Raw genomic sequence first — 23974 nt, 5'->3', positions numbered from 1 at the left:
AGCCATGTGGCCAGACCCTCACACCACACACGGGTTGAGAAAATCATACTGGGAAAGTGAACACCATTTTTGGTTTTTTTTTATTCTATTTTTTTCTTTTTCCCTTAATTTAATTAATTTTTACGTATATGATCATTATACAAAGCAATGGGCACTATAATAACATGTGGTTCAAGTGCATCACTACCCTCTCCTTCTCCCCTCCTCCCTCCCACCAGGTCCGTCCTCTTCACAAATAGTCCCCCTTCGATTTTCGTGGTGTGCGTATGCGTACGTGCATATTAAATCTCCCACATGAGAGAAAATGTGGTATTTTCCTGATTCTGACTTATTTTGCTTAATGTAATGGCCTCTAGTTACATTCACTCTTCTACAAATGATATGATTTCATTTTTATGACTGTATCAAACTCCATTGTGTATATACACATTTTGTTTTTAAATTTTTTTATTTAAGAAAAGAGACAGACAGAGAGAAAGATGCAGAAAAAGAGAGAATGGGTACATCAGGGACTCCAGCCACTACAAAGGAACTCCAAATGCATGTGCCACCTTGTACATCTGGCTTACAAGGGTACTGGGGAATCAAGCCTTGAACTGGGGTCCTTAGGCTTCATAGGCAAGCACTTAACCGCTAAGCCATCTCTCCAACCCTGTATACATTTTTTTATTCAGTCACCTGTTGTCAGATACCTAGGGCCTTACCATGTAGCCCAGGCTAGCCTTGAATCTACTGCCTTGGCCTCCAGCGTGCTGGGATGACAAGCATGTGCCACCATGCCCAGTTTTTGCTCCTCCCCTGCTCCTCTTGGCTATACACTGCTCCATAAAATAGGAACAGACCGCCCCTGTTTCCAGCCTTCAGACCCTGCTACTTCTCGACTCCGACCTGTGATGACTTCTCCTCCAACATGCAATAAGGGCCCTGCCGCCTTATAGCCTGGACTCACAAAGTATGGTTAGGGGCCAACATGGTCTGCATCACTTTACACCTGGTTCAGTGGTGCCCCACTCTAGCCTCATCCCCAGACCTACCAAATCAAAGCTTCATTGATGCCAGGCTCCAGAGGATCCTATGCACATCTCAGTTTTTTAATTATTATTATTTATTTGACAGCGACAGTCAGAGGAAGAGGCAGAGAGAGAGAGAGAGAAAGAGAGAGAGAGAGAGAGAGAGAGAGAGGAGAGAGAGAGGGAGAGAATGGGCACGCCAGGGCCTCCAGCCACTGCAAACGAACTCCAGACGCGTGCGCCCCCTTGTGCATCTGGCTAACGTGGGTCCTGGAGAATTAAGCCTTGAACCGGGGTCCTTAGGCTTCACAGGCAAGCGCTTAACCACTAAGCCATCTCTCCAGCCCTACATCTCAGTTTGAGTTGTTCTGGCCCTGCCTTTCTCTTGTTTTACTATTTATTCTCTTTTTATTTATTAACAATTTAAAAAAAATATTTTATTTATTTGCAAGGAGAGAGCATGGGCGTGCCATGGCCTCTAGCTATTGCAAATGCACCCCAGATGCATGTGTCACTTTGTGCATATGACTTTACCTGGGTCCTGGGGAATCAAATCCAGGTTGTTAGGCTTTACAGGCAATCACCATAACTGCTGAGCCATGTCTCTGGTCCCTCTTAACAATTTTGATACATGTATATAATGTATTTTGATCATAATCTCTTCCCTCTTGTCCCCCATCCCTCTTCTGATAAACCCCTTTTCTACCTTGACGTCTCATTTCTTTCTGTTGTGCATGGGTGTGACCTACTGAGTTTAATTAGGGTTGCCAGCATGGGCACAGGTGGGTCTAACAATGGCTGTACAACTGCAGAAAATGTTGCCCAGTCCCCTGGCCACCATTAACTACCTATAACCCTCAGACAGGAGTGGGGGCCTCATGGCCTCCTTCATCACCCAGGACAGAATGTTGATGGGCCCAGTGTCATATGGGACTTATGCAGGTTAGGATAGTCACTGTGGGGACATGAATGCAATGACTATGTCATGCCTGGATGACAAAATGTCACAAGAATCCTCTTCTGGCTCATACTTTTTTTTTCTTTTCTTTTTTTGCCATCTTACATGTTGTTCTCCAAGCCTTGGAGGGGGGGTGACATGGTTGTCTCATCTAGTATTTATTTTTTTAATATTTTGTTTTTATTTATTTATTTGAGAGAGAGAGAGAATTGACATACCAGGGCCTCTGGCCACTGCAAAGGAACTCCAGATACATGTGCCACCTTGTGCATGTGCCTTATGTGGGTACTGGGGAATCGAACCTGGGTCCTTAGTCTTCACAGTTAAGAGCGTTAGCTACTAAGCCATCTCTCCAGCCCTCATCTAGTTTTGACATTCCAGAGTCACTTATTCTCAGAACCTTTACAAGTTTTTATTTTATTTTATTTTTATTTTATTATTATTATTATTATTATTTATTTGAGAGCGACAGACACAGAGAGAAAGACAGATAGAGGGAGAGAGAGAGAATGGGCGCGCCAGGGCTTCCAGCCTCTGCAAACGAACTCCAGACGCGTGCGCCCCCTTGTGCATCTGGCTAACGTGGGACCTGGGGAACCGAGCCTCGAACCGGGGTCCTTAGGCTTCACAGGCAAGCGCTTAACCGCTAAGCCATCTCTCCAGCCTTCTTTACAAGTTTTGAGCATAGTCACTACCAACTGCAAAGAGAAGCTTCCCAGACAAAGGGAAGAATAGCAACAATTCACTGGCACAGACACACGTATTTAGAGGGCACATACCATATCCATTTAGCCAAATGACAGCAGGTAACTTCCTTTTGAGGACCTATGATCTCCCCACCCATAGTCATCTGACTAGATTTTCAGTACTGGGCATGAATTACTTCCCACTAGTTAGGCCTGAAATCCAATCAAGGAGTGGTTGGTTACCCCATAACAATCACGCCACTACTGAACCAGTAGACTTGTCCTGCCTGGCTGGTCAGTGGTATAACTCACAGGTCTTCTGCTGGGTAGGGTTATTGATGACATTTCTTGAGGAATTAATCCATTGATTAGGTTCAAGACCTCATCTAATCCTCTCTAGAAATGCTATCTTCAGACATGCACAGATGGCCTCTACGAATGGCCTAGAAGCATTTTGTTTTTCAACAATATTTTGTTGGTCTGGAGAGATTGCTTATTGGTTAAGGCATTTGTCTGCAAAACCTAAGGACCCAACTTCCATTCCCAAATACCTGGGTAACACCGGATGTTCAAGGTGGCACATGTGTCTGGAGTTCATTTGCAGTAGCTGGAGGCCCTGGTGTACCCGTACTCACTCTCTTTTCTTTTAATTTATTTTTATTTTTATTTATTTATTTGCAAAGAGAGAGAGAAAGAATGTGCATGCTAGGGCCTCCAGCCCCTGCAAATGGACTCTGGGTGCATGTGCCACTTTGTGCATCCAGCTCCATGTGGGTACTGGGGAATTGAACTCAGGCCCTTGGGCTCTGAATGCAAGTGCCTTAACCACTGAGCCATCTCTCCAGCACCCATACTCATTCTCTCTCTGTGTCTCCCTCTGTTTCTCTGTCTGTGCCTCTCAAATAATAAAACCAAAATATTTTTATTTATTTATTTATTTATTTGAGCGCGACAGACACAGAGAGAAAGACAGATAGAGGGAGAGAGAGAGAATGGGCGCGCCAGGGCTTCCAGCCTCTGCAAACGAACTCCAGACGCGTGCGCCCCCTTGTGCATCTGGCTAACGTGGGACCTGGGGAACCGAGCCTCGAACCGGGGTCCTTAGGCTTCACAGGCAAGTGCTTAACCGCTACGCCATCTCTCCAGCCCCCAAAATATTTTTTAAAAGTCTTAACTTCAGACAATGAGATCAGGATTAAGCAATAGCATCTGTTTTGCTGAGCATGGGCAGTGTACGTTCAGAGATGCACTTTTGAACGGCCATCCCCTGTTCTATGTTTCTACGAATATCCCCATTCTTCTTGGGCGCAAGGGCAGCCAGTAAGGCTTGGCTTTGGCAGGTGCCACCATGTTTTTGCTCCATGGGAAGAAGCAAACCAAAGCCATTTACCTATGGACTGAAGGGTGGATATCCCAACAGGCTCTTGATGAGATAGCATGGAGTGGGGTTGGGATTCTCACAGTGACCAGCTATGACATGCCTTCTCTCAGGACACCATTTCTTCCTCTGACTCAGGACAGCTTTGGCGTCAATGATGGATACGAGTCCTTCTGAGTCATCTCTTACTTCTAAGATTTTTAGAGATTTTTTTTCAAAAAATTCTATAATTATCCAGACATGGTATCTCACACCTTTAATCCCAACACTCGGGAGGCAGAGGCAGGAGGATCGCAGTGTATTCAAAGTCACCTTGAGACTTCATGGTGAATTCCGGGTCAGCATGGGCTACAGTGAGACCCTACCTAAAAAAAAAAAAAATTCTATAATTGTAAAGAGAACATAAGATGTGACACTCACTGACCCTTCACACATGTTCAATTAGAAGGAACTTGTGCCATTGTAAACAGAGCTGTACCACACAGAGAGCAACGGCATAATGGCAGAGATTGAAAGCTCATTGTCAGATGTGTTTTAATAATGTTCATTTCTGATACCTTTCTCTTTTGACATTCACCTCTAGCTGCGGGCTTGGATCTGTTTGAAGGAGACATCCTTCTACCGGTGAGTGCTGTCTTGGGGCTGGCTGCCGCAGAGTGTGTGTGTGGGCGGGGGGGGGGGGGTACAGGAGGGGAAGGAAGAGCCTCTTCTCTGTGGCCAGTCCTGGGCCCCACAGAGGAGAAGAGAGGATTCTGGTCAGGACCCTGCACCCCTCTGAACTTCCACTGTACTTGCTCATGATAAAGACAAGCAAAAGCTCAATCATCAAATGCTTTAATTTTTAAATTTTTTTATTTATGGATGCGCAAGGAGAGAGAGAATGGGCACACCGGGGTCTCAAGCCACTACAAATGAACTGCAGATACATGTGTCGCTTTGTGCATCTGGCTCTACATGAGTACTGGGGACTCAAACTTGGGTTCCCCGGGTTTTGCGGGCAAGCGCCTTCACTGCTAAGCCATCTCTCCAGCCTGGCAGGTGGTTTACCTATCCATTTTTTTCCTAACAAGCAAAAGATGGGAAGGAAGAAGGGTATACCAATATGTTTGCAGGAACTATGTCAGACTGGGGGAATTGCAGGTCATCTTCATTTGAATTGCCAAAAAAAAAAAATTATATCTAAGGAATTTCTATTGTTTCCTGAATGAGACCACAAAAGTCATTATGTTATTTGAATTGCTTCATAGACTCTCTGCAGCATGAGACCTTCATGAAAGAGGAGAGGAAGGGGGGAAGGTGGTCTTGAGCTGCAGCCTTCTTTGTCTTTGTTTCACAGAATTCCAGAAACGGCCTGAGAGACCCAACAAGAAGATGGAAGTTCCCCATTCCCTACATTCTGGCTGACAACCTGGGTACTAGCTATCTTTTTTTAATGTGTGTGTGTGTGTGTGTGTGTGTGTGTGTGTGTGTTCCTGCATATTTTGGTGGTGACATTCCAACCACCTCCAGCATCTTTAGTTTGGGACTGGTGATCAAACTCAGGGCCTCATGGTTGCCTTGGATCGCTCTAAGCACTGAGATGTTTGCCCAGCCCCAATCACTCTGAATTAGATCTGGCTAAATATCGCAATATTTTCTTCCGTTCATCGGCTTCAAATGGAGAGCGGGCACCAGCATATAAAGCCAGTTTCCAGCCCTGTTAAGTCTCTTAATCTCGTTGCATCAAAACCGGGATTGCCTATCTAGTCCAAGACAATAACAAAGAATAGGTAAAAAAAAAAACAAAAATGATAGCACACGTGAAATTATTCATGAAGCCGGGAGCACCATGAAGCCCCCTTGTGACATCATAACTGTGAACATGTGGACGTCACAACTTTTTGCTTAGGTGGAGCTAGCTACAGAAGGACACTGTTTTCAGTATAGTGCTCTTTTCCCTTTTGTTAGAAGAGGAACACGGCTCCCTTCAAGAAACAGAAAGGTGTTTATTTCACATGTTCATGGCCTGCTTTCTTTACGTGAATGATTTCTACTTTATTCTCTCTCTTAAGATAACAATCGATAAAGTTGTACTTTACTCATGCATAGAAATATTACTTAGGGCCTAGAGAGATGGGTCAGCTGTTAAGGAGCTTGCCAGCAATACCAAAGGATTCAGGTTCGATTCCCCAAGACCCACAGAAAGCCAGATGCACAAAGTGGCGCATGTATCTGGAATTTGTTTGCAGTGGTTGAAGGCCCTGGCATACTCATTCTCTCTCTCTCTCTCTCTGTCTTTCTACCTCTCTCCCTTTTTTCCCTCCCCTTCTCCATCTCATTTCAACCCTCTCTGTCTCTGCTTGAAAAATAAATAAGTAAAATACTTTAAAAAATATTAATTGGTATAGATGAACAAATGTTAAAGACCAGACACAGCGCTGACTCACTGGTAACTGACTGAGCAGTTGCAGTGACTTTCTGCTTGCAAAGCTTGTTCCTCATAAATGGGAAGCTGGAGACAATGAGAGAGGGAGGGAAAGCAGGATGAGGCCATGACCTCACAGTGGGCTCAGCTGTTCCCCCACCGGGGCATGTAGACTATGTTTCAGTAGCCTCCATCACTGTTATCTGCTGCTTCCAAACTTTTTGTTTATTTTTATTTATTTATTTGAGAGTGACAGACAGAGAAAGCAAGAGGCAGAGAGGGAAAGAGAGAATGGGCGCGCCAGAGCCTCCAGCCACAGCAAATGAACTCCAGATGCATGTGCCCCCTTGTGCATCTTGCTGACATGGGTCCTGGGGAACTGAGCCTCAAACCTTAGGATCCTTAGGCTTCACAGGCAAGCGCTTAACCACTAAGCCATCTCTCCAGACCATATACTTAAATGCCTAGGAATAGAAATGCTTGGCCATGTGGCAAGATTGTATTTAATTCTATAAGAAAATGCCAGCTTTCCAGAGTGGCTACACACTACTTTATAAATGTTTAGTTTGTTCTTAAAATGGATAGTGCTGGGCTGGAGAGATGGCTTAGTGATTAAGGCGCTTGCCTGTGAAGTCAAAACATGCAGGTTTGATTCCCCAGGACCCACGTAAACCCACATATACAAAGTGGTGCAAGTGTCTGGAGTTCATTTGCAGTGGCTAAATGCACTGGCATGCCCGTTCTCTCCCCTCCTCCCCCTCTGTCTCTCTCTCTCTCTCTCAAATAAAGAAAAATAAAATATTTTTTAAAAGATAGTGCTGTTTTTTTTTAATCAGAGCCATTTTAATTTTGAAATATTTTATTGTGTTATTAATTTGCACTTCCCTAATGACTAGTGATATTTAGCACATTTTCATGTGTATTTATTTATTTTTTGAGATAGGGTTTCACTGTAACTCAGGTTGACCTGGAATTTACTGTGTAGTCTCAGGGTGGCCTCGAACTCATGGCAATCCACCTACTTCTGCCTTCTAGGTGCTAGAATTAAAGGTGTGTGCCATCACATTCAGCTTAGTGTTTTTATTTATCTATTTTTTTTTATTTTCATTTTTTTTAAATTTTTTTTGAGACAGTCTTACTCTGTAACTGAGGCTGTCCTGGAAATCTCTGTGTAACCTAGGCTCAAGCTTACAGTTATTCTCCTGCCTCAGCCTCTGGTGAGCATATGCTTTTATGAAATGTCTGTCTGACTCGTTTTTATTTTTGTATTGCATTTTCTTCTCATTATTTGTAAAGCAATTTCATATACTATGGGTAAAAATGTTCTTTGTCACCCTTATGTTCTGTAAGTGCTTGATCCCAGGCTGTGACATGTCCTTCTGTTTAAGCAGTCTTCTGACGGGCAAAAAAATTATCAACTTTTAACTCAGTGCTTCTGTTCTTTTATATATTCTATTCTAAGAAATCTTTCCCAGAGTCATGGACATATTCTCCAATATTTTTATAGCTGGAGCTTGTTTACGTTGTATCAAATGGTTCATGTGTGGTACAGTGAAATTGGTTCATTTTTGTTAATCTAGTTTTTCCATCACTATTTGCTATAAACATTTTTACTTTTTTCACTGTGGGCATGACAACATTGTCAGAACTAATTGACTAATCAATCAACTAATTAATTGATCAGTCCCTAGGATTTCTAGTTTGTTATTCTACTGGCTGACTATCAGGTCAATATTACACTATGTTCATTACTTTGGATCAATCAGTCTTGAAGATAGTTCTCCATCTTTTTTTTTTTTTCCTTTTTAAAGATAATATACTCAAGATCGTATTTATAGTACATGATATGATATATATTAGAATCAATGTGTTGGTATCTCCCAAAAGCTCACTGAGATTTTTGTGCATCTATACATATTTTTTTAGAAAATTATTATCTTAAACATATTGAGCCTTCTAATCCATAGCACAGCTAACCTGTCCATTTACCAAGGCCTTTATTCATTGATGGTATTTTATGAAGCAAAGTTGGGGTTCATAAAGAAACAATTTTAAGGCTGGAGAGATGGCTTAGCAGTTAAGGCACTTGCCAGCAAAGCCTAATAACTCAGGTTCAATTCCCCAGGACCCACGTAAGCCAGATGCTCAAGGTGGCACATGCATTTGGGATTCATTTGCAGTGCCTGAAGACCCTGGCACACCCATTACCCACCCCCTTCTTTCTCTATCTCTATATATATATCTTTTCTTTAAAAAAAAATAGAAGAAGCAGTTTTGGGGGACCAGAGAAATGGCTTAGCGGTTAAGCACTTGCCTGAGAAGCCTAAGGACCCAGGTTCAAGGCTTGATTACCCAGGACCCACGTTAGCAAGATGCACAAGGGAGCACATGTGTTTGGAGTTCGTCTGCAGTGGCTGGAGGTCCTGATGCACCCATTCTTTCTCTCTCTCTCTCTGCCTCCATCTCTCTGCCTGTCGCTCTCAAATAAATACATAAGAACAAACAAAAATAATTTTAAAATAAAAGAAAAAAGAAGCAGTTTTAGCATGGATTTAAGCACAGGCATTAAGGGCGTAAGAGACGCTGAGGAAGTGGGGAGCACAGGCTGGTCAGGACTCAGTGATGGCTCGGGAGAGATCTCACAGGCAGAGGGGAGGGTCCAGCCCCTCCCCATTAGCACCAGTACAGTTTTGTTTTCTCTTTTCTTTGCTAACCAGCCACTTTACCTGGGGCGAAATGATATCCCATTGTTGGTTTGATCTGCTTTTGCCTGATAACGAATATTTGTGAATTATTTTTCATTAATTTGTTGACCACTTGAAATTTCTTCTTTTGGAAAGTATCTCTTCATGTCATCTGCCCATTTTTAAACAGGATACTTTTGTTATTGAGTTGTTTTAATTCCTTATATAGTGTGCATATTAATGTTGTGTCAGATACTTTCAGTGTTTTTGACAGGTTTTCTTTTCACGCAGCTGATTTATCCCTTTGATAGAAATCCTGCTTGAGGGCTGGAGAGATGGCTTAGCAGTAAAGGCACTTGCCTACGAAGCCCAAGGACCTGGGTTTGATTCCCCAGGACCCACATAAGCCAGATGCATGAGGTGGTGCATGCATCCGGAGTTCACTTGCAGTGGCTGAAGGCCCTGGTGCACCCATTCTCTCTCTCCACTCTCTCTTTTCCTCTTTCTCTCATAAATAAATAAATACTTCCAATTCAGCACCATCACCTACTGAGCTGGACTTACAAAAAAAAAGAAATCCTTCTTGGGTTGATATATATGTATTTCTCCTTTTTAAAATATTTATTTTTTACTGATTTGAGAGAGAGAGAAATAGGCAGATAGAAAGAGAGGGAAGGAATGGACACACTAGAGCCTCCTACTGCAAACTCCAGACGCATGCTCCACCTTGTGCATCTGGTTTAAGGAGGGTACTGGGGAAGCGAACAGGGGACCTTCGTGTTTGCAGGCAAGTGCCTTAACCACTATGCCATCTCTCTCCAGCCCTATTGTTGTTTTTGATGCCTTTCATTTAGGGTCTTATACAAAAACACATCACCATCTGCTCTGATGTGTTGCGTCCCCAGTACTGTCTCTAGTATCAGTGTGGATATCCAGTTTCCCCAGCACCAAGTAGTGAAGACGCTCTCATTTCTCTAATGGGTGGTTTTGGTGTAATGTAACATAACATAATACAGCCAAAAAGTAACCCATATATTTTTACAGCAAATGCAAAGATTCCCTCCTTCCCTTCCTTCATCTCCTTTCTTTCTTCCTTCCTTCCTCCCTCCCTCCTTCCTTTCTTTCTTTCTTCCTTCCTTTCTAACTTACTCCTTTCTCCCCTCCTTCCTCTCTCCTTTCTTCCTTCCTTCCTCCCCCCTCCTTTACTCCTCCCTTTTCTTTCTTTCTTTCCTTCCTCCCTCCTTCCTTCCTTTCTCCCTCCTTTCTTCCCTCATTCCCTCTCTCCCTCTCTTCTTTTTTCCCCTTTCCTCCTTTTCTCCCTCCTTCCTTCCTTCCTTCTTCCCTTTTCCTTCTTCTGTCTGTCCTTTCTTGTACATGTGCATGTGGTGTGGCGTGTATGCACACATGTATGTATGTTCCTATGTGTGCAGGATGTGTGTGCATGTAGAGGCTAGAGATCAATGCCAGCGTCTTCCTCAATCACTCCCCGTCTTATTCTTTGAGACAAGGTCTCTCACTGAGCCCAGAGCTCACTTGATTCATCTAGACTAGCTAGCCAGCAAGTCCCAAGGACCCTCCTGTTTCCACTTTCCCAGTTCTTGGATTCCAGGCTTGTGTTACCAAACTAATGTTCTCATGCATGTGTGGAAAACTTTTCCCACTGAGGCATATCCCCAGGACCCCTTATTTTGTTTTGTTTTTGAAATGGAATCTCACTCTATAACCCAGGATAGTCTCAATCTCACGGCAATTCTCTTGCCTCAGATCATGAAGTACCGAGGTTCCAAAGTGTGAGCCACCACACCCTGTTATGCACTGTTGTTTTTTTTTAAAAATAATCTTGATATAATCTTATGATATGTACAACATGGAAATTATAACATGGCAACTAACCAAATGACATAAAGACCAGAAAGTCATGACTCAGCAGTCAATTTGTCAAACTGTCAAGGATTATAAACTCTTGGAGTAAGCGCACAGATCAAATGTGCAGAGTATATGATTCCATTCCATACAGCTTGGTTTAAATTTTAATAGAGCTCTCCACATTCAGTGACAGAAAATGCATACACAGGAAAACGTAATCTCAGATCACCTGAAGAACGTTTCCCTTCTCGCCCCATCCCTGACACACAGTGCCAAAGTGTGCGCCCGTTAGGTGAAATGAAATGGTCATTGAACTTCACAGGTCATTTATCCACATCTGTCCCTCCTACCTTCCACATCTCCTGGTACCAAGCTTGGGGGTAGAAAATATTTTTCTAGGCTTTCTTTGCCTAAATGCTGGCTGACTGGCCTTGCTAACCCCTAAGTGATCTCACAGAGAAGCTGGGTAACGTCCCACATGTGTTTCTTTTGCTTCTTGAATGGGTATACTTCTCTAAGCTCTTCTCTCTTTCATCAAGGGGGGTATCTTTCCTTCTTATTCTTTCCTTCCTCTCTCCTTCCCTCTTTTTCCTTCTTTTCTTCCTTCCATCCTTCCCTCCATCTTTTTCTCTCTGTCTCTTTTTCTGAAATATATTTACTTGCAAGCAGATATATTTATTTGCAAGCAGAAAGTGAGAGAGAAAGAAAGGGGCAAATGGGTGCACCGCGGCTTTTTGCCATGGCAAACGCACTCCAGATGCATGTGCCACTTTGTGCATCTGGCTTTACATGGATTCTGGGGAATCAAACTTGGGCCATAAGGATTTGCAAGGAAGCACTCTCTCTCTTTTTTTTTTAACTGCTGAGCCATCTCCACTGCCCTCTGCTCTCTCTTGATGGGGTTTCATATAGCCCAGGCTGGCCTCAAACTTACTTTATAGTTGACCTTGAGCTTCTGATACACCAGCCTCCTCCTCCTGAGTGCTGGGGTCACAAGCATAGGCTACCACACCCACTTTTATGAGGTGCCAAGGCTCAAACCCAAGGCTTCCTGCACGTGCGACAAGCACTTTGGCAGCATTCTACAGCTTCATCAGTCCCCAGCCCTTGCGAGTGTCTTTTCAGTCTAAGGTAAGGGCCACTGTTTCCATGGTTTCTTCCCAAGTCAGACTGAGCTGCAAACCACTCCTGTTCTGTTGCTCTCGGAATCTCTGCTTGAAGCAGACATAGGAAACCAGCAAGCCAAGAAGTTATTTTAGTTTATCTTGTCTCATTCAAATACATACACAAGTGTGAATTCCTACTTTGCAGCCAGATGCATTTAAAGTATACAAGTAATACTGGATTCACAACAAGCTTTGCAAGTCAGCATCTAAGGAATCTATTACTAGGGGGAAAAAAGTCTATAAGGAACCTCCGGAACTTTTATGGTTTTATTGATTTCTGCAGAGCTGAACGCCAAAGCCGCCATCCTCTATGCCTTTGAAATGTTCCGCCTCAAGTCCTGTGTGGATTTCAAGCCCTACGAAGGAGAGAGCTCCTATATCATATTTCAGCAATTTTCTGGGTTAGTATGAAATAGGGAAAATGTAAACATCATTCACATCCTTCAGTTCATAAAATGTGGCATCTACTTAGAAAGCTTGCTTCACGCTGGGCATGGTGGCACACGCCTTTAATCCCAGCACTCAGGAGGCAGAGGTAGGAGGATCACTGTGAGTTCAAGTCCACCCTGAGACTACATAGTGAATTCCAGGTCAGTCTAGGCTAGAGTGAGACCCTATCTCAAAAAACCAAAACCAAAAAAAAAAAAAAAAAAAAGAAAACTTGCTTCAACAAATCATAAGAAAACATAAGCAAAATCAAAGCTTTTACTGTTTAAAATAATTATAATGATTTAAATAATAATTTTAAATTATATAACATTTTTCATATGCTAAGAAATCAGATGGTTTTAATACATCTGAGCCCAGAAAACTTTATATTCATTCTTTTCCTGGGCTTAGGTCATGTTTTAATTTTTTTTCAAAATATTTCTTTATTTATTTGAGAATGGGAGAGAAAGAGTCAGGGAGAGAGAGAGAGAATGGATGTACCAGGGCCTCCAGCCACTGTAAGTGAACTCCAGACGCATGCACCACCTTGTGCATCTGGCTTTATGTGGGTACTGAGGAATCAAACAGGGGTTCCTTAGGCTTTACAGGCCAGTTCCTAAACTATTGCACCATCTCTCCAGCCCTTAATTTTTTTAAATTATTTTTTACTGGCAACCTCTATACATACATTAATGTTTACTTACAGTCAGGTTTATTGAAGTATAAATTATGCCCTTTTTGCTGGCACTGGTTTAAATTTTAGACTCTGTTGTCTGAAGGCCTAAGAACTTTGAGATGTAAATTTGTTGTTCCCGTGTGTTTATTTCTAAGACTAAAAGCTATGGTAAAGCAGAAAGGAGCGTTTTCTCTCTCTCCCTCTCCCTCTCTCTCTCTCCGGTGCTGTGTGCATCAGCTCACCCAGGTAACTGGTAGACAGGGAAAACCACCATCCACAGAGGCACTGGTGGTTTATGTCTTCAAGCTCCACCTGACTTGATTTACACATTTTTGCTCATGGGTCCCATCACTTTCTCCACCTTTTATAGATTGTGTCATTCTGACCCCGGGGTTTGTATTAGTTATGATTGGCTAATAGATGTAAAAAGAGAAGTTACTAGCTTATAGTTTTTCTTCTTGAGAAAAAACATAATGAACACACAAAACATGTGGCGTAAGCAAAAGAACAAACTACTAACAGCTACTTAGACACAAGCTAAATATCCAGCTTACATGAGTGATTATTTTCTTAGCTGATCCTTCTGTTGAAAAAAAATGTACACCTACTATGTGCCAATAAGTGTTCTAATCTGTAGGTGCAAAGTCGTGAGGCCCAGATAGGGCTCACAGGTTCACAGTTGGCCCGTGAAGGTGGTGGAGAAAGTAGTTTTTGTGCATGGTGGTGAGGCAGAGCAGTTGATACAATTAGGAGTGGAGTCACAGATGTCTTTGATATTTCTGGCTTAGGTGGTTGATAAGTATCAACTTTATTCATTAAGGTTTTGAATACTTCTGTTGGCCAGGTGTGGTGGCACACACTTTTAATCCCAGCACTCGGGAGGCAGAGGTAGGAGGATGGCTGTGAATTTGAGGCCAGCCTGAGACTACACAGTGAATTCCAGGTCAGCCTGGGCTAGAGCGAGACCCTACCTTGGAAAAACAAAACGAACCAACAAAAAGTAGAACACTGCTGTTTGAAAGAACCACTTTGGGGATAAAATAATGAATCACTTTGATATGTGAGGATTTTGAAGGTCACATAAGTGGAGAAAGTAGTTGAATTTAATTTTTCTTTAGTTCCAGGGATTAAACCCAAAATGTCACATGTACTGAGTATACTTTTGACCACTGAGCAATGCCTCCAGTCCTCTATTTATTTACTTTCTGTTTTGAAACAGCCTTGTGTACCCCTGGCTGGCATCGAATGTGCTGGGGAGCTGAAGTGACATTAAACCTCATATGCCCCTGCCTCTACCTCTGTGGTGCTGAGATAACAGATGTAGTAGAGACCCCCAAACCAGACGCAGGCAGAGCTCAGACCACCTCTGGGCTGAAATTCAAATCTGCCCCCAAACACGCCTTTGGGCTGGACACCAGGATCCAGGCCCAGTGATGCCTCCTCTGCCCAGGCAGCTGGAGACCCCCAGTTACAAGCTTTAATAAAACACCCGAACCTATAAGGGACATGCATTCAAACTACCACAAGAGGCATGCACTACCACACCTGGCCTGAACGCTCCTTTCCTTCAGTGAAATTCTCTTGGCTAATCCTTCAACTGCTAACTCAGTTATTAGGGTCTGATTAAAAGGTGGACCAGCTTTGAGAGGCCTTCTCTATAAAACCTGAATCTGATGTCCTCTTACTGCCTAGAACCAAGAGATAACTCTGTGACAGTGAAGTTAGGAGTGAGGTAAAGGGAAGAACATGTGGGGGAAGGGACTGGTCCTTGGGACCCCCAGACCTTTCTGAGACCGAAAGTCAGCTGGTCTTTTTCAGAAGGATCAGTTCAATGGTCCACAGCATGACAGAATTAAAATGCTGTTGCTCTAACTTACGTTTTTCTGTCACTTGGGATGGGATATTGGAATGAGATTTATAGGGGAATTACAAATAGATTAAATAAATTCTGTTGGACTGTTGGATAATTTGTAGAGTGAACTGCTTGATAATGAAATGCTGCAGTTAGAAAAGAAAATTGATTATGGTTAATGCTTAAAGAGCTTGTTAAATTTATTGAAAATCATTGAATTACACACATAAAATTATTGAATTTTACCATGTATAAATGGTATTTGAGTAAAGTCCTTAGAAAATAAACAATATCCACTTATGATTAGAAGTCAAATCTATCAGCATGTGAAGGCCACATGACATTGGAATACAGGGACTGGTAAGACAATGTCACTGTTATTCCTCAAGAGCTTGCAATCCCTGACAGTGCAAGCCCCTTAGGCATTCAATGGTGGATAAAATGCAGACTCTCGTTTCACAATAGGAAGCCAATAGGAGATGATTTAAAAGGGGAGGCAAACTGGATTGATGAGACAAGATAAAAAATACTTTGAAAAAAAAAAAAGAAATCAAGAGGCATCTCCTGAGGAATTTAGGGAATCTTCTAGCAGATCCCACGTCCAATAGTCTCTGGAGGAAGTTTGGGGCTCTTCATGTCTAGGTCCACTCCGAAAGGCCCCCCACCCACTGGTAAAGCTCTGCCTCTAAAGTGTCTACAGCCTTCCAAAGTAGCACCACTGGCCAAAGACAAATATATGAGCCTGAGAGGTGACATTTCATATTCAAACCATAACAGAGGGCAATTGGCATTCCGTGAGGAATTCAGGAAGCCTTCTCAGAGAGCTCTGGTCCGCTGGTCTCCGAGGGAATTCCTGGGCAATCCTTGCCTGGAGCCCTTCAGAAACAAATTAGGCGGCCTTCTCTGGTGACGGATGGCATGATAAATGTGCCTACATTCAAAAACCCGGACTTTGTTAACGTCCTTCTTTGAATTCAGATAATTGTCATAATCATAACAGTGATTCCTATTTATTAAGGACTATTTGGAAATTCTTTTTTTATAGATTTTTTTTAAATTTATTTTTATTTGAAAGTGACAGACACAGAGAGAAAGACAGATAGAGGGAGAGAGAGAGAATGGGCGCGCCAGGGCTTCCAGCCTCTGCAAACGAACTCCAGACGCGTGCGCCCCCTTGTGCATCTGGCTAACGTGGGACCTGGGGAGCCGAGCCTCGAACCGGGGTCCTTAGGCTTCACAGGCAAGCGCTTAACCGCTAAGCCATCTCTCCAGCCCTATTTGGAAATTCTTTAAAGTTTGAATCAGCCACAGCCATCACTCAAAGACAATTTAATATTTTGGTCTAAAGGCAGTAGTGTGCTGTTTGGAGTGCGCTGTGGGGTTTCAGAGGTGAAGGCTAACAATGTTCACTTCCCTCCCCTCGGAGCGCCAGCAGGGTGAATGTGTCTGTGGATACGTACCACTGCCAGAGGGATCGTCACTTTTAAAGTTGGCATACGAGAATGCAGGGAGTGCCCACAATGTGCCTGACTTAGCTCTTGTGCTATCTTTGAATCACCAGTACATGAAAATGCTAGTTCCTTTAAGTCCATCTTTTAAATGTTTGTTGTTAATTGATGGAGTCATTTACATATTTATGGGTAGAGGGTCATATTTGCCATATATGTGTGTGTGTGTATGTGTGTGTGTGTGTGTGTGTGTGTGTTTTGTATAACTAATTGGCCCTTAGTCACAAAGGTACAATTAGCAGGAATATGGTCAGGTTTTTATTCCACAATACGGTGACTATACCTGACAATTGTTTATCTATTTATTTCCAAGTAGGTAGAAAACAGCATTTTAAATGTCCTCACTAAAAATATTTTTTAAAAGCCAGGCGTGGTGGCGCACACCTTTAATCCCAGCACTTAGGAGGCAGAGGTAGGAAGATCGCTGTGAGTTCGAGGCCACCCTGAGACTACAGAGTGAATTCCAGGTCAGCCTGGGCTACAACGAGACCCTACCTCGAAAAACAAAACAAAACACAAATATTTTAAAACCAAATCTAACTTAGTTCTAATTCATGTTCTTAAATTATAGCCAGTTGGGAATTCTCTAAAAAACCTCTTTCTTTCCTCATCTTTGAAGGTGCTGGTCTTCAGTTGGTGACCAACATGTGGGGCAGAACCTTTCCATTGGCTTGGGGTGTGACTACAAAGCCATTATTGAGCATGAAATCCTGCATGCTCTGGGCTTTTACCATGAGCAGTCGAGGACTGACCGGGATGACTATGTGAACATCTGGTGGGATGAAATTATCCCAGGTATGTATGTGACTAGGTCTGGAGAGGGGGAAGGGATGGAGGCGTGGGCCAAAGCACTGCACCTCTGTCAGGCCCAAGGTCCTCTCAGACTTTTCCTGCAGTCCTGAATTCCATATCTTTCTGTGCATACATTTCACTCTGCTGGAAATTCCATTAAAAATCAAAACAGTTCTCATTTTTAAATCTGGAGGAAAAAACAATGCTCCATGTTTTTAAGATAGCTTCAGCAGGGCTAGAGAGATTGCTCAGTGATTAAGGTGCTTACCTGCAAAGCCTAACAACTCAGGTTCTGCAGCACTCACATAAAGCCAGATGCACAGGGTGGCACATGCATCTGGAATTCATTTGCCAGCAGTAGAGGCTCTGGCATGCCCGTTCTCATTCTCTCTCTCTTCTCTCTGTCTCTCTCCCTCTCTCTCTCTCTGCTTGCAAATAAATAAATAAAAGCTTTAGCAGAAATTCAGAGGATGCAGAGAGCTCAACACTAAAGGAGACATAACATGCTGGCCAAGGCTCAAAAAATATCGTGGAAGAAGAGGTGGAAGGATTTTAAGAGTATCCTGAGGCACTGTCTGCCCCGCCGGGACTGACTGGTGTGTTCATAATACCAACAACCCCACAGAGGAGAGCCCCTCAGTGGCTATAACAGCATAACCCAATGGGAATGTGACCCATAGGCAATATGTTCATACTGTAAAGTTCATAGTAATAAAAATAATTATTAAAAATTGATGTGAAATACATAAAAAGGAGTTTGGGACCAAATAAGGTTCTCTCTCTTTTTTTTTTTTTAATTTTTTATTTATTTATTTGAGAGCGACAGACACAGAGAGACAGATAGAGGGAGAGAGAGAGAATGGGCGCGCCAGGGCTTCCAGCCTCTGCAAACGAACTCCAGACGCGTGCACCCCCTTGTGCATCTGGCTAACATGGGACCTGGGGAACCGAGCCTCGAACCGGGGTCCTTAGGCTTCACAGGCAAGTGCTTAACCACTAAGCCATCTCTCCAGCCCCAAATAAGGTTCTCTTGATCAGAGTGAGATCACAGGCTGGCTGGGGCAATGTGCAGATTCATTCAGAGCTGGTTGATCAAGGGCTGCTCAGCACATACTTCTTTACGTCCCATCTATCTTTTCATCACGTACAATGCTATATATATCTAAATTGCCTGCAACCACTGGAGTACTGCTCTCCACGACACAGCAAACCCAGTAAGATGAACAAGGACAGGATTGTTTCTCAGAGTCATTTGTGACTTTTACTACATCTCAGTTCCAGCAGGTGTAATCTTGAGTTTCACTGGAGGACATTGTACAGGTGACAAAGCCTCTATTCCCAAGTTGGGTCCAGTTTTCCAAGTCAGGAGCATATGGGCTCCCTTACACTATCTATGGGAAAGACTCGACTTCTAATGCCTAACAGAGGTTGGCCAATTCTAGCCCCGTGAGATATATATATGTGTGTGTGTGTGTGTGTGTGTGTGTGTGTGTGTGTGTGTGTGTGTGTGTTTCAAGGTAGGGTCTTGCTCTAGCCCAGGCTGACCTGGAATTCACTATGTAGCCTCAGGCTGGCCTCAAACTCATAGTAAACCTCCTACCTATGCCTCCTCAGGGCTGGGATTAAAGGCACGTGCCACCATGCCTGGCTGGCTGCTTTTATAAATAAAGCTTTATGCAAACAACCACATTTGTTGGTTTAGGCATTGTTATGGCTGCTTCTGTGCCACAATGGCCAAGCCAAATAGTAGAGACAGAGAAAATAGAGTTTACAAAGCCCAAAATACGTTTGCATGAGTATGCATGTGTGGTGTGTGTATGTGTATGTGTGTTCCCATAGGTGTGGGCACGGGCGCGTGTGTATGTGGAGTCCAGAGATTAACAGTGGGGTCTCCTACTGAACCTTGACCTCACTGATTTAGTTCGACTATCCAGAAAAAAAACTCCTAGGGGTCCCCTATTTCTGCTCCCCAGTACTGAAATTAGAGGCACACTTGCTACCACAGATGGCTTTTATGTGGAAGCTGGGTTTCCCCACTTAGGTTCACCTGCTTGCATAGCAAGCTCATTGTCAACTGAGCCATCTGTCCAGCCCCTTCCTCAAGTATTTTCTAGCTCTTTATTTAAAAAAAAAATTGGGGCTGGAGAGATGGCTTAGCGGTTAAGTGCTTGCCTGTGAAGCCTAAGGACCCCGGTTCGAGGCTCGGTTCCCCAGGACCCACGTTAGCCAGATGCACAAGGGGGCGCACGCGTCTGGAGTTCGTTTGCAGAGGCTGGAAGCCCTGGCGCGCCCATTCCCTCTCTCTTTCTCTCTGCCTCTTTCTCTCTCTCTCTGTCTGTCACTCTCAAATAAATAAATAAAAATAAACAAAAATAAATTTTTTTTTAAAGTTTTCCAGTTAATCCCTGGTTTAGAAGATCTGTCTGTCTTCAAGGCTCTTAGCTGAGAATTCTCTAGAGGCAGAACTGTGCCCTGTTAGAGAACACTACCTTTCAAACACAGGTCCTAGAAAGTTATAGTCTCCACAAAAACAAAAAAAAAAAGAATGTATTGAATAAGTTAAAAAATATTCAGACCATTTATTTGTAATGTCTTTGGATAAGAATTCTTAAATAACAAAAAATAAAATAATCATTCCATGGGGGAGGTGCTTTCATGAGACATTGAAGAGAGGATTCACTGAGTCCAACGTGCCTTGTTTGAGTGTCACCCACAGTGACCACGAGTCCTCACCACTACCTGGAGCTCCTTATGGTTCAAATGACATTTTAGGATTAAGGGCTCCGGGCCCTTCCCTATTTGCCTATTCCAGTCAGGTGAGGACTTTGGAATTGTTTTGTCCCTCTCAAATAATTCCCTATGAACTCCCCAAGAGCCGAGAGGATAAGTCAAAACTGGGTCTTGCTCATGGGGGTTGACGAACTTCTCCAACAACACTGAAAGGCTCCTTCCAGTACTCCCAGACTTCACCATAGGCTCTCAGGCCTGCACGTACCTGTGTGTAATGTCTTTGACGAGCCAAATTTGGGCTGGGGAGATAGCTCAGTGATTAAGGTGCTTGCCCGCGAGACCTAGCAACCTAGGTTCGATTCCCCAATTCTTACATACAGCGAGATGCACAAGGTGGCACATGTATCTAGAGTTCATATGCAGTGGCTAGAGGCCTCTATCTATCTATCTATCTGCCTCTTTCTCAAATAAATAAATTATATATATTAGAACCAGATATGTTTTCTTCTCTCAGTTAAAAACAACGTGATGGTGAGTTGGAGAAGGAGAAGGAGGTGAGGATGAGAAGTTATAGCTGGAGGAGTTAAGCACATTCTCATTTCCAAGAAGGAAATTAAGCATCTGTGAGCCTTTCCCATTGAGAAGGCCACAGCCATGCACTCCTAATGACTGGCACTTTAAAGGACACTGAGTTACCTTCATAGTCAACTCTTCATGTTGGAGCACATCTTATCTCCCTCATACTAATCTCAGAACACAAAAATTACCTTTGACAGGAAAATTATTTTTCTTCCTGATGTTTTGTTCTTCCCCATATAAACTAGTTCTGGTCCAAAGGGTGTGGACCTTGATTTACAGGTTGCCTTTTTATTGCTAGCCCCTCCTCTGTCCCTCTGCCCTTCAGAGTACCTTTTCCTACAGTAGAGAGAGCTGACCCGGATAGTGACGGGTGGACATGGTGGCTGTTGTACTTGAAGGCATATCTTCTTTTATTTATCTTTTTAAATTTTTATTTATTTATTTGAGAGCGACAGAGAAAGAGGCAGAGAGAGAGAGAGAGAGAGAGAGAGAGAGAGCGAATGGGTGCACCAGGGCTTCCAGCCACTGCAGACGAATTCCAGATGCGTGCGCTCCCTTGTGCATCTGGCTAACGTGGGTCCTGGGGAATCCAGCCTTGAACTGGGGTCCTTAGGCTTCACAGGCAAGTGCTTAACCACTAAGCCATCTCTCCAGCCCAAGGCATATCTTCTTTTAAAAGAACGCTTTTATTTACTTATTTCTCATTCATCTGCAAGCAGAGAGCGAGAGAAACAGAGAGAATAGGCCTGCCAGAGCCTCCAGCCACTGCAAATAAACTCCAGAAGCATGTGCCACTTTGTGCATCTGGCTTTACATGGGTACCAGGGAATCAAATCCAGGTCATTAGGCTTTGCAGGCAAGCGCCTTTACCACTGAGTCATCTTGCCAGCCCTTGAAGGCATATCTTGAACATAATCCTGAACGTTTTCCTAAATTCAAAATTGCCTTCTCCTGCTATTCATAATATCTGTCTCAGATTTGCTGTTTTTACTTTGTGTTTCTGAAAGCCTTACTCTCTCTCTCTCTCTCTCTCACACACACACACACACACACAAGCATAAATACACATGTATATCTGTAATGCATAGATTTAATAATTTATAATATAGAAGCATGCCCCCTTATACAACACAGGCATTTTATCATCCTTCTGATAATTGTATACATATCATTATATAATAAATATTATATTATAATATTGATGGATTAAGTTTAATAATAGTAAGATATATGTACTTTATATGTCTTTTTGAAAAAAAATATTTTTATTTATTTGCAGCAGACAGAGACAGAGAGAGAGAGAGAGAGAGATAAAGAGACACAGAGAATGGGCATGCCAGGGCCTCTAGCTGCTACAAACAAATTCCAAACGCATGGGCTACTTTGTGCATCTGGCCTTATGTGGATACTGGGGAATCAAATCTTGGTTCTTTGGCTTTGCAGGCAAGTGCCTTAACTGCTAAGCCATCTCTCCAGCCTATATATATTATATGTTTGAATCAAAGAGGAATTATTTCCTTTGGGGTGTTTGATTTAGGTGTCCCCCATAAACTTAGGTGTTCTGAGTACTAGGTTACCAGCTGATGTAGATTTGGGAATTAATGCCTCCTGGAAGCAGTGTATTGTTGGGGGCGGGCTTATAGGTGTTATAGCCAGTTTCCCCTTGCCAGTGTTTGGCACACTCTCCTGTTGCTATTGTCCACATTATGTTGGCCAGGGGGTGATGTCCATCCTCTGCTCATGCCATCGTTTTCCCCTGCCATCGTGGAGCTTCCCCTCGAGCCTGTAAGCCAAAATCAACCTCTTTTTCCCACAAGCTGCTCTTGGTTGGGCGATTTCTACCAGCAATGCGAACCGGACCGCAACAGGGGGGATTTCTAGGTATCAGGCAGAGAGGACAGATTGGGGTAAACTATATGGCTGAATCGGGCCTGTGGGCTTTCTCTCTAACAGGCTACGAGCACAACTTCAACACCTACGATGACAGCTTCATCACAGATCTCAACACACCCTACGACTATGAGTCCGTGATGCATTACGCACCGTTCTCCTTTAACATGAACGCAAGCGTCCCTACCATCACAGCCAGGATCCCCGAGTTTGACAGCATCATCGGACAGCGCCTGGATTTCAGCGCCATCGACCTAGAGAGACTGAACCGAATGTACAACTGCAGTGAGTGACTCTGAGCCTGGAGGCTGGGCACAGGAGCTCGCCCTCAGCTGCCCTGACACCTGGCTTGACTCTTCTCGAATGTTCTGGCTAAGGGGTTGTGGATAAAAGACTTGTTCTTTAGAAAAAGCACAGCACCTCCCTCATGGGACAGTTAGGAAAGTTAATTATGACCCCTGGAAGGAGCTGCTCTTGTCCAATTTCATTAGCTTCCTCTGACAGGCTGAAGCTCAAGGAAGGCAGTGAATGTGGAAGTATGTCGGATTCGGTGGCCTTCTTACCTGGCTTATTCTGCGAGTCCCCTAATCCCTCGGGATGGGGTATTTTCTAAACTGGCGTGCTAATTTTCAGACACACTGTCTTTAGCGGCACACCATCAGAATTTACACAGGAGCCCACGGAGGACGTGCAGTACGATAGCTACCTTGTTTGTGACCTGAAGGATTCCTGGCTCTCCTCGAGAGAGCAAGAAATGATTATAGATCATCTTATGCTGGCTGTGCGAGCTAGGTAGCTCTGTGACTGTGTCCTGAGATACAATTAACACCTGGTTTGCACTTGATAAAAAGTCAAGAAAATGACTTTTCTTACAATTCTGTTATACTTGGCAGTGAGATTTTAGTAGCTTAAAAAGACATTCACTATTTGGGATAAGATACCTTACTTTTGGGGGAGAAGATAGGGTCTCATTTATAGCTCAGGCTGACCACAAATTCAGTGTGTATTCTCAGAGTAGTCTAGAACTCACAGCAATCCTCCCAAGTGCTGGGATTAAAGACTTGCACCACCACACCTGGCACAGTTGCTTTTTTTTTTTTAACCACGCTACAAAAAATGTCACTTACAGCCACAACTCACACCCTGTTGGATGACTGTACTTTCGAGAAGACAAACATCTGTGGGATGATCCAGGGTACCAGAGATGATGCCGACTGGACCCATGAGGACAGTAGTCACCAGATGGACCACACCTTGGTAGGACAGTGCACAGGTAGGTGGTAACGGGAAGTCAGTTCACTGAGGTTACGGAATGGCAGCCAGCATGGTTTTGACTATTAGGGTGTCAGTTATCAGACCTGGAAAT

The 23974-nt window shown here is 43.4% G+C and overlaps 1 protein-coding gene across 1 annotated transcript in view; it reads left to right on the top strand.

The window, feature by feature from the left end:
* Positions 1 to 23974, top strand: part of Mep1a (meprin A subunit alpha) — a 41689-nt gene that overhangs the window by 2385 nt on the left and 15330 nt on the right. Inside the window, exons 3-8 of the mRNA XM_045157737.1 lie at positions 4616 to 4656; positions 5369 to 5444; positions 12436 to 12553; positions 17237 to 17412; positions 22672 to 22893; positions 23738 to 23881. Of these exons, the coding sequence (XP_045013672.1) occupies positions 4616 to 4656; positions 5369 to 5444; positions 12436 to 12553; positions 17237 to 17412; positions 22672 to 22893; positions 23738 to 23881 (777 nt within the window). The remainder of the gene's footprint in view (positions 1 to 4615; positions 4657 to 5368; positions 5445 to 12435; positions 12554 to 17236; positions 17413 to 22671; positions 22894 to 23737; positions 23882 to 23974) is intronic.

The sequence above is a fragment of the Jaculus jaculus genome, chromosome 8 (assembly GCF_020740685.1).
Source record: "Jaculus jaculus isolate mJacJac1 chromosome 8, mJacJac1.mat.Y.cur, whole genome shotgun sequence".
Taxonomy (NCBI): Eukaryota; Metazoa; Chordata; class Mammalia; order Rodentia; family Dipodidae; genus Jaculus; species Jaculus jaculus.
Note: the sequence above shows the minus strand (reverse complement) of the source record. Positions and strands in the feature narration are given on the sequence as shown.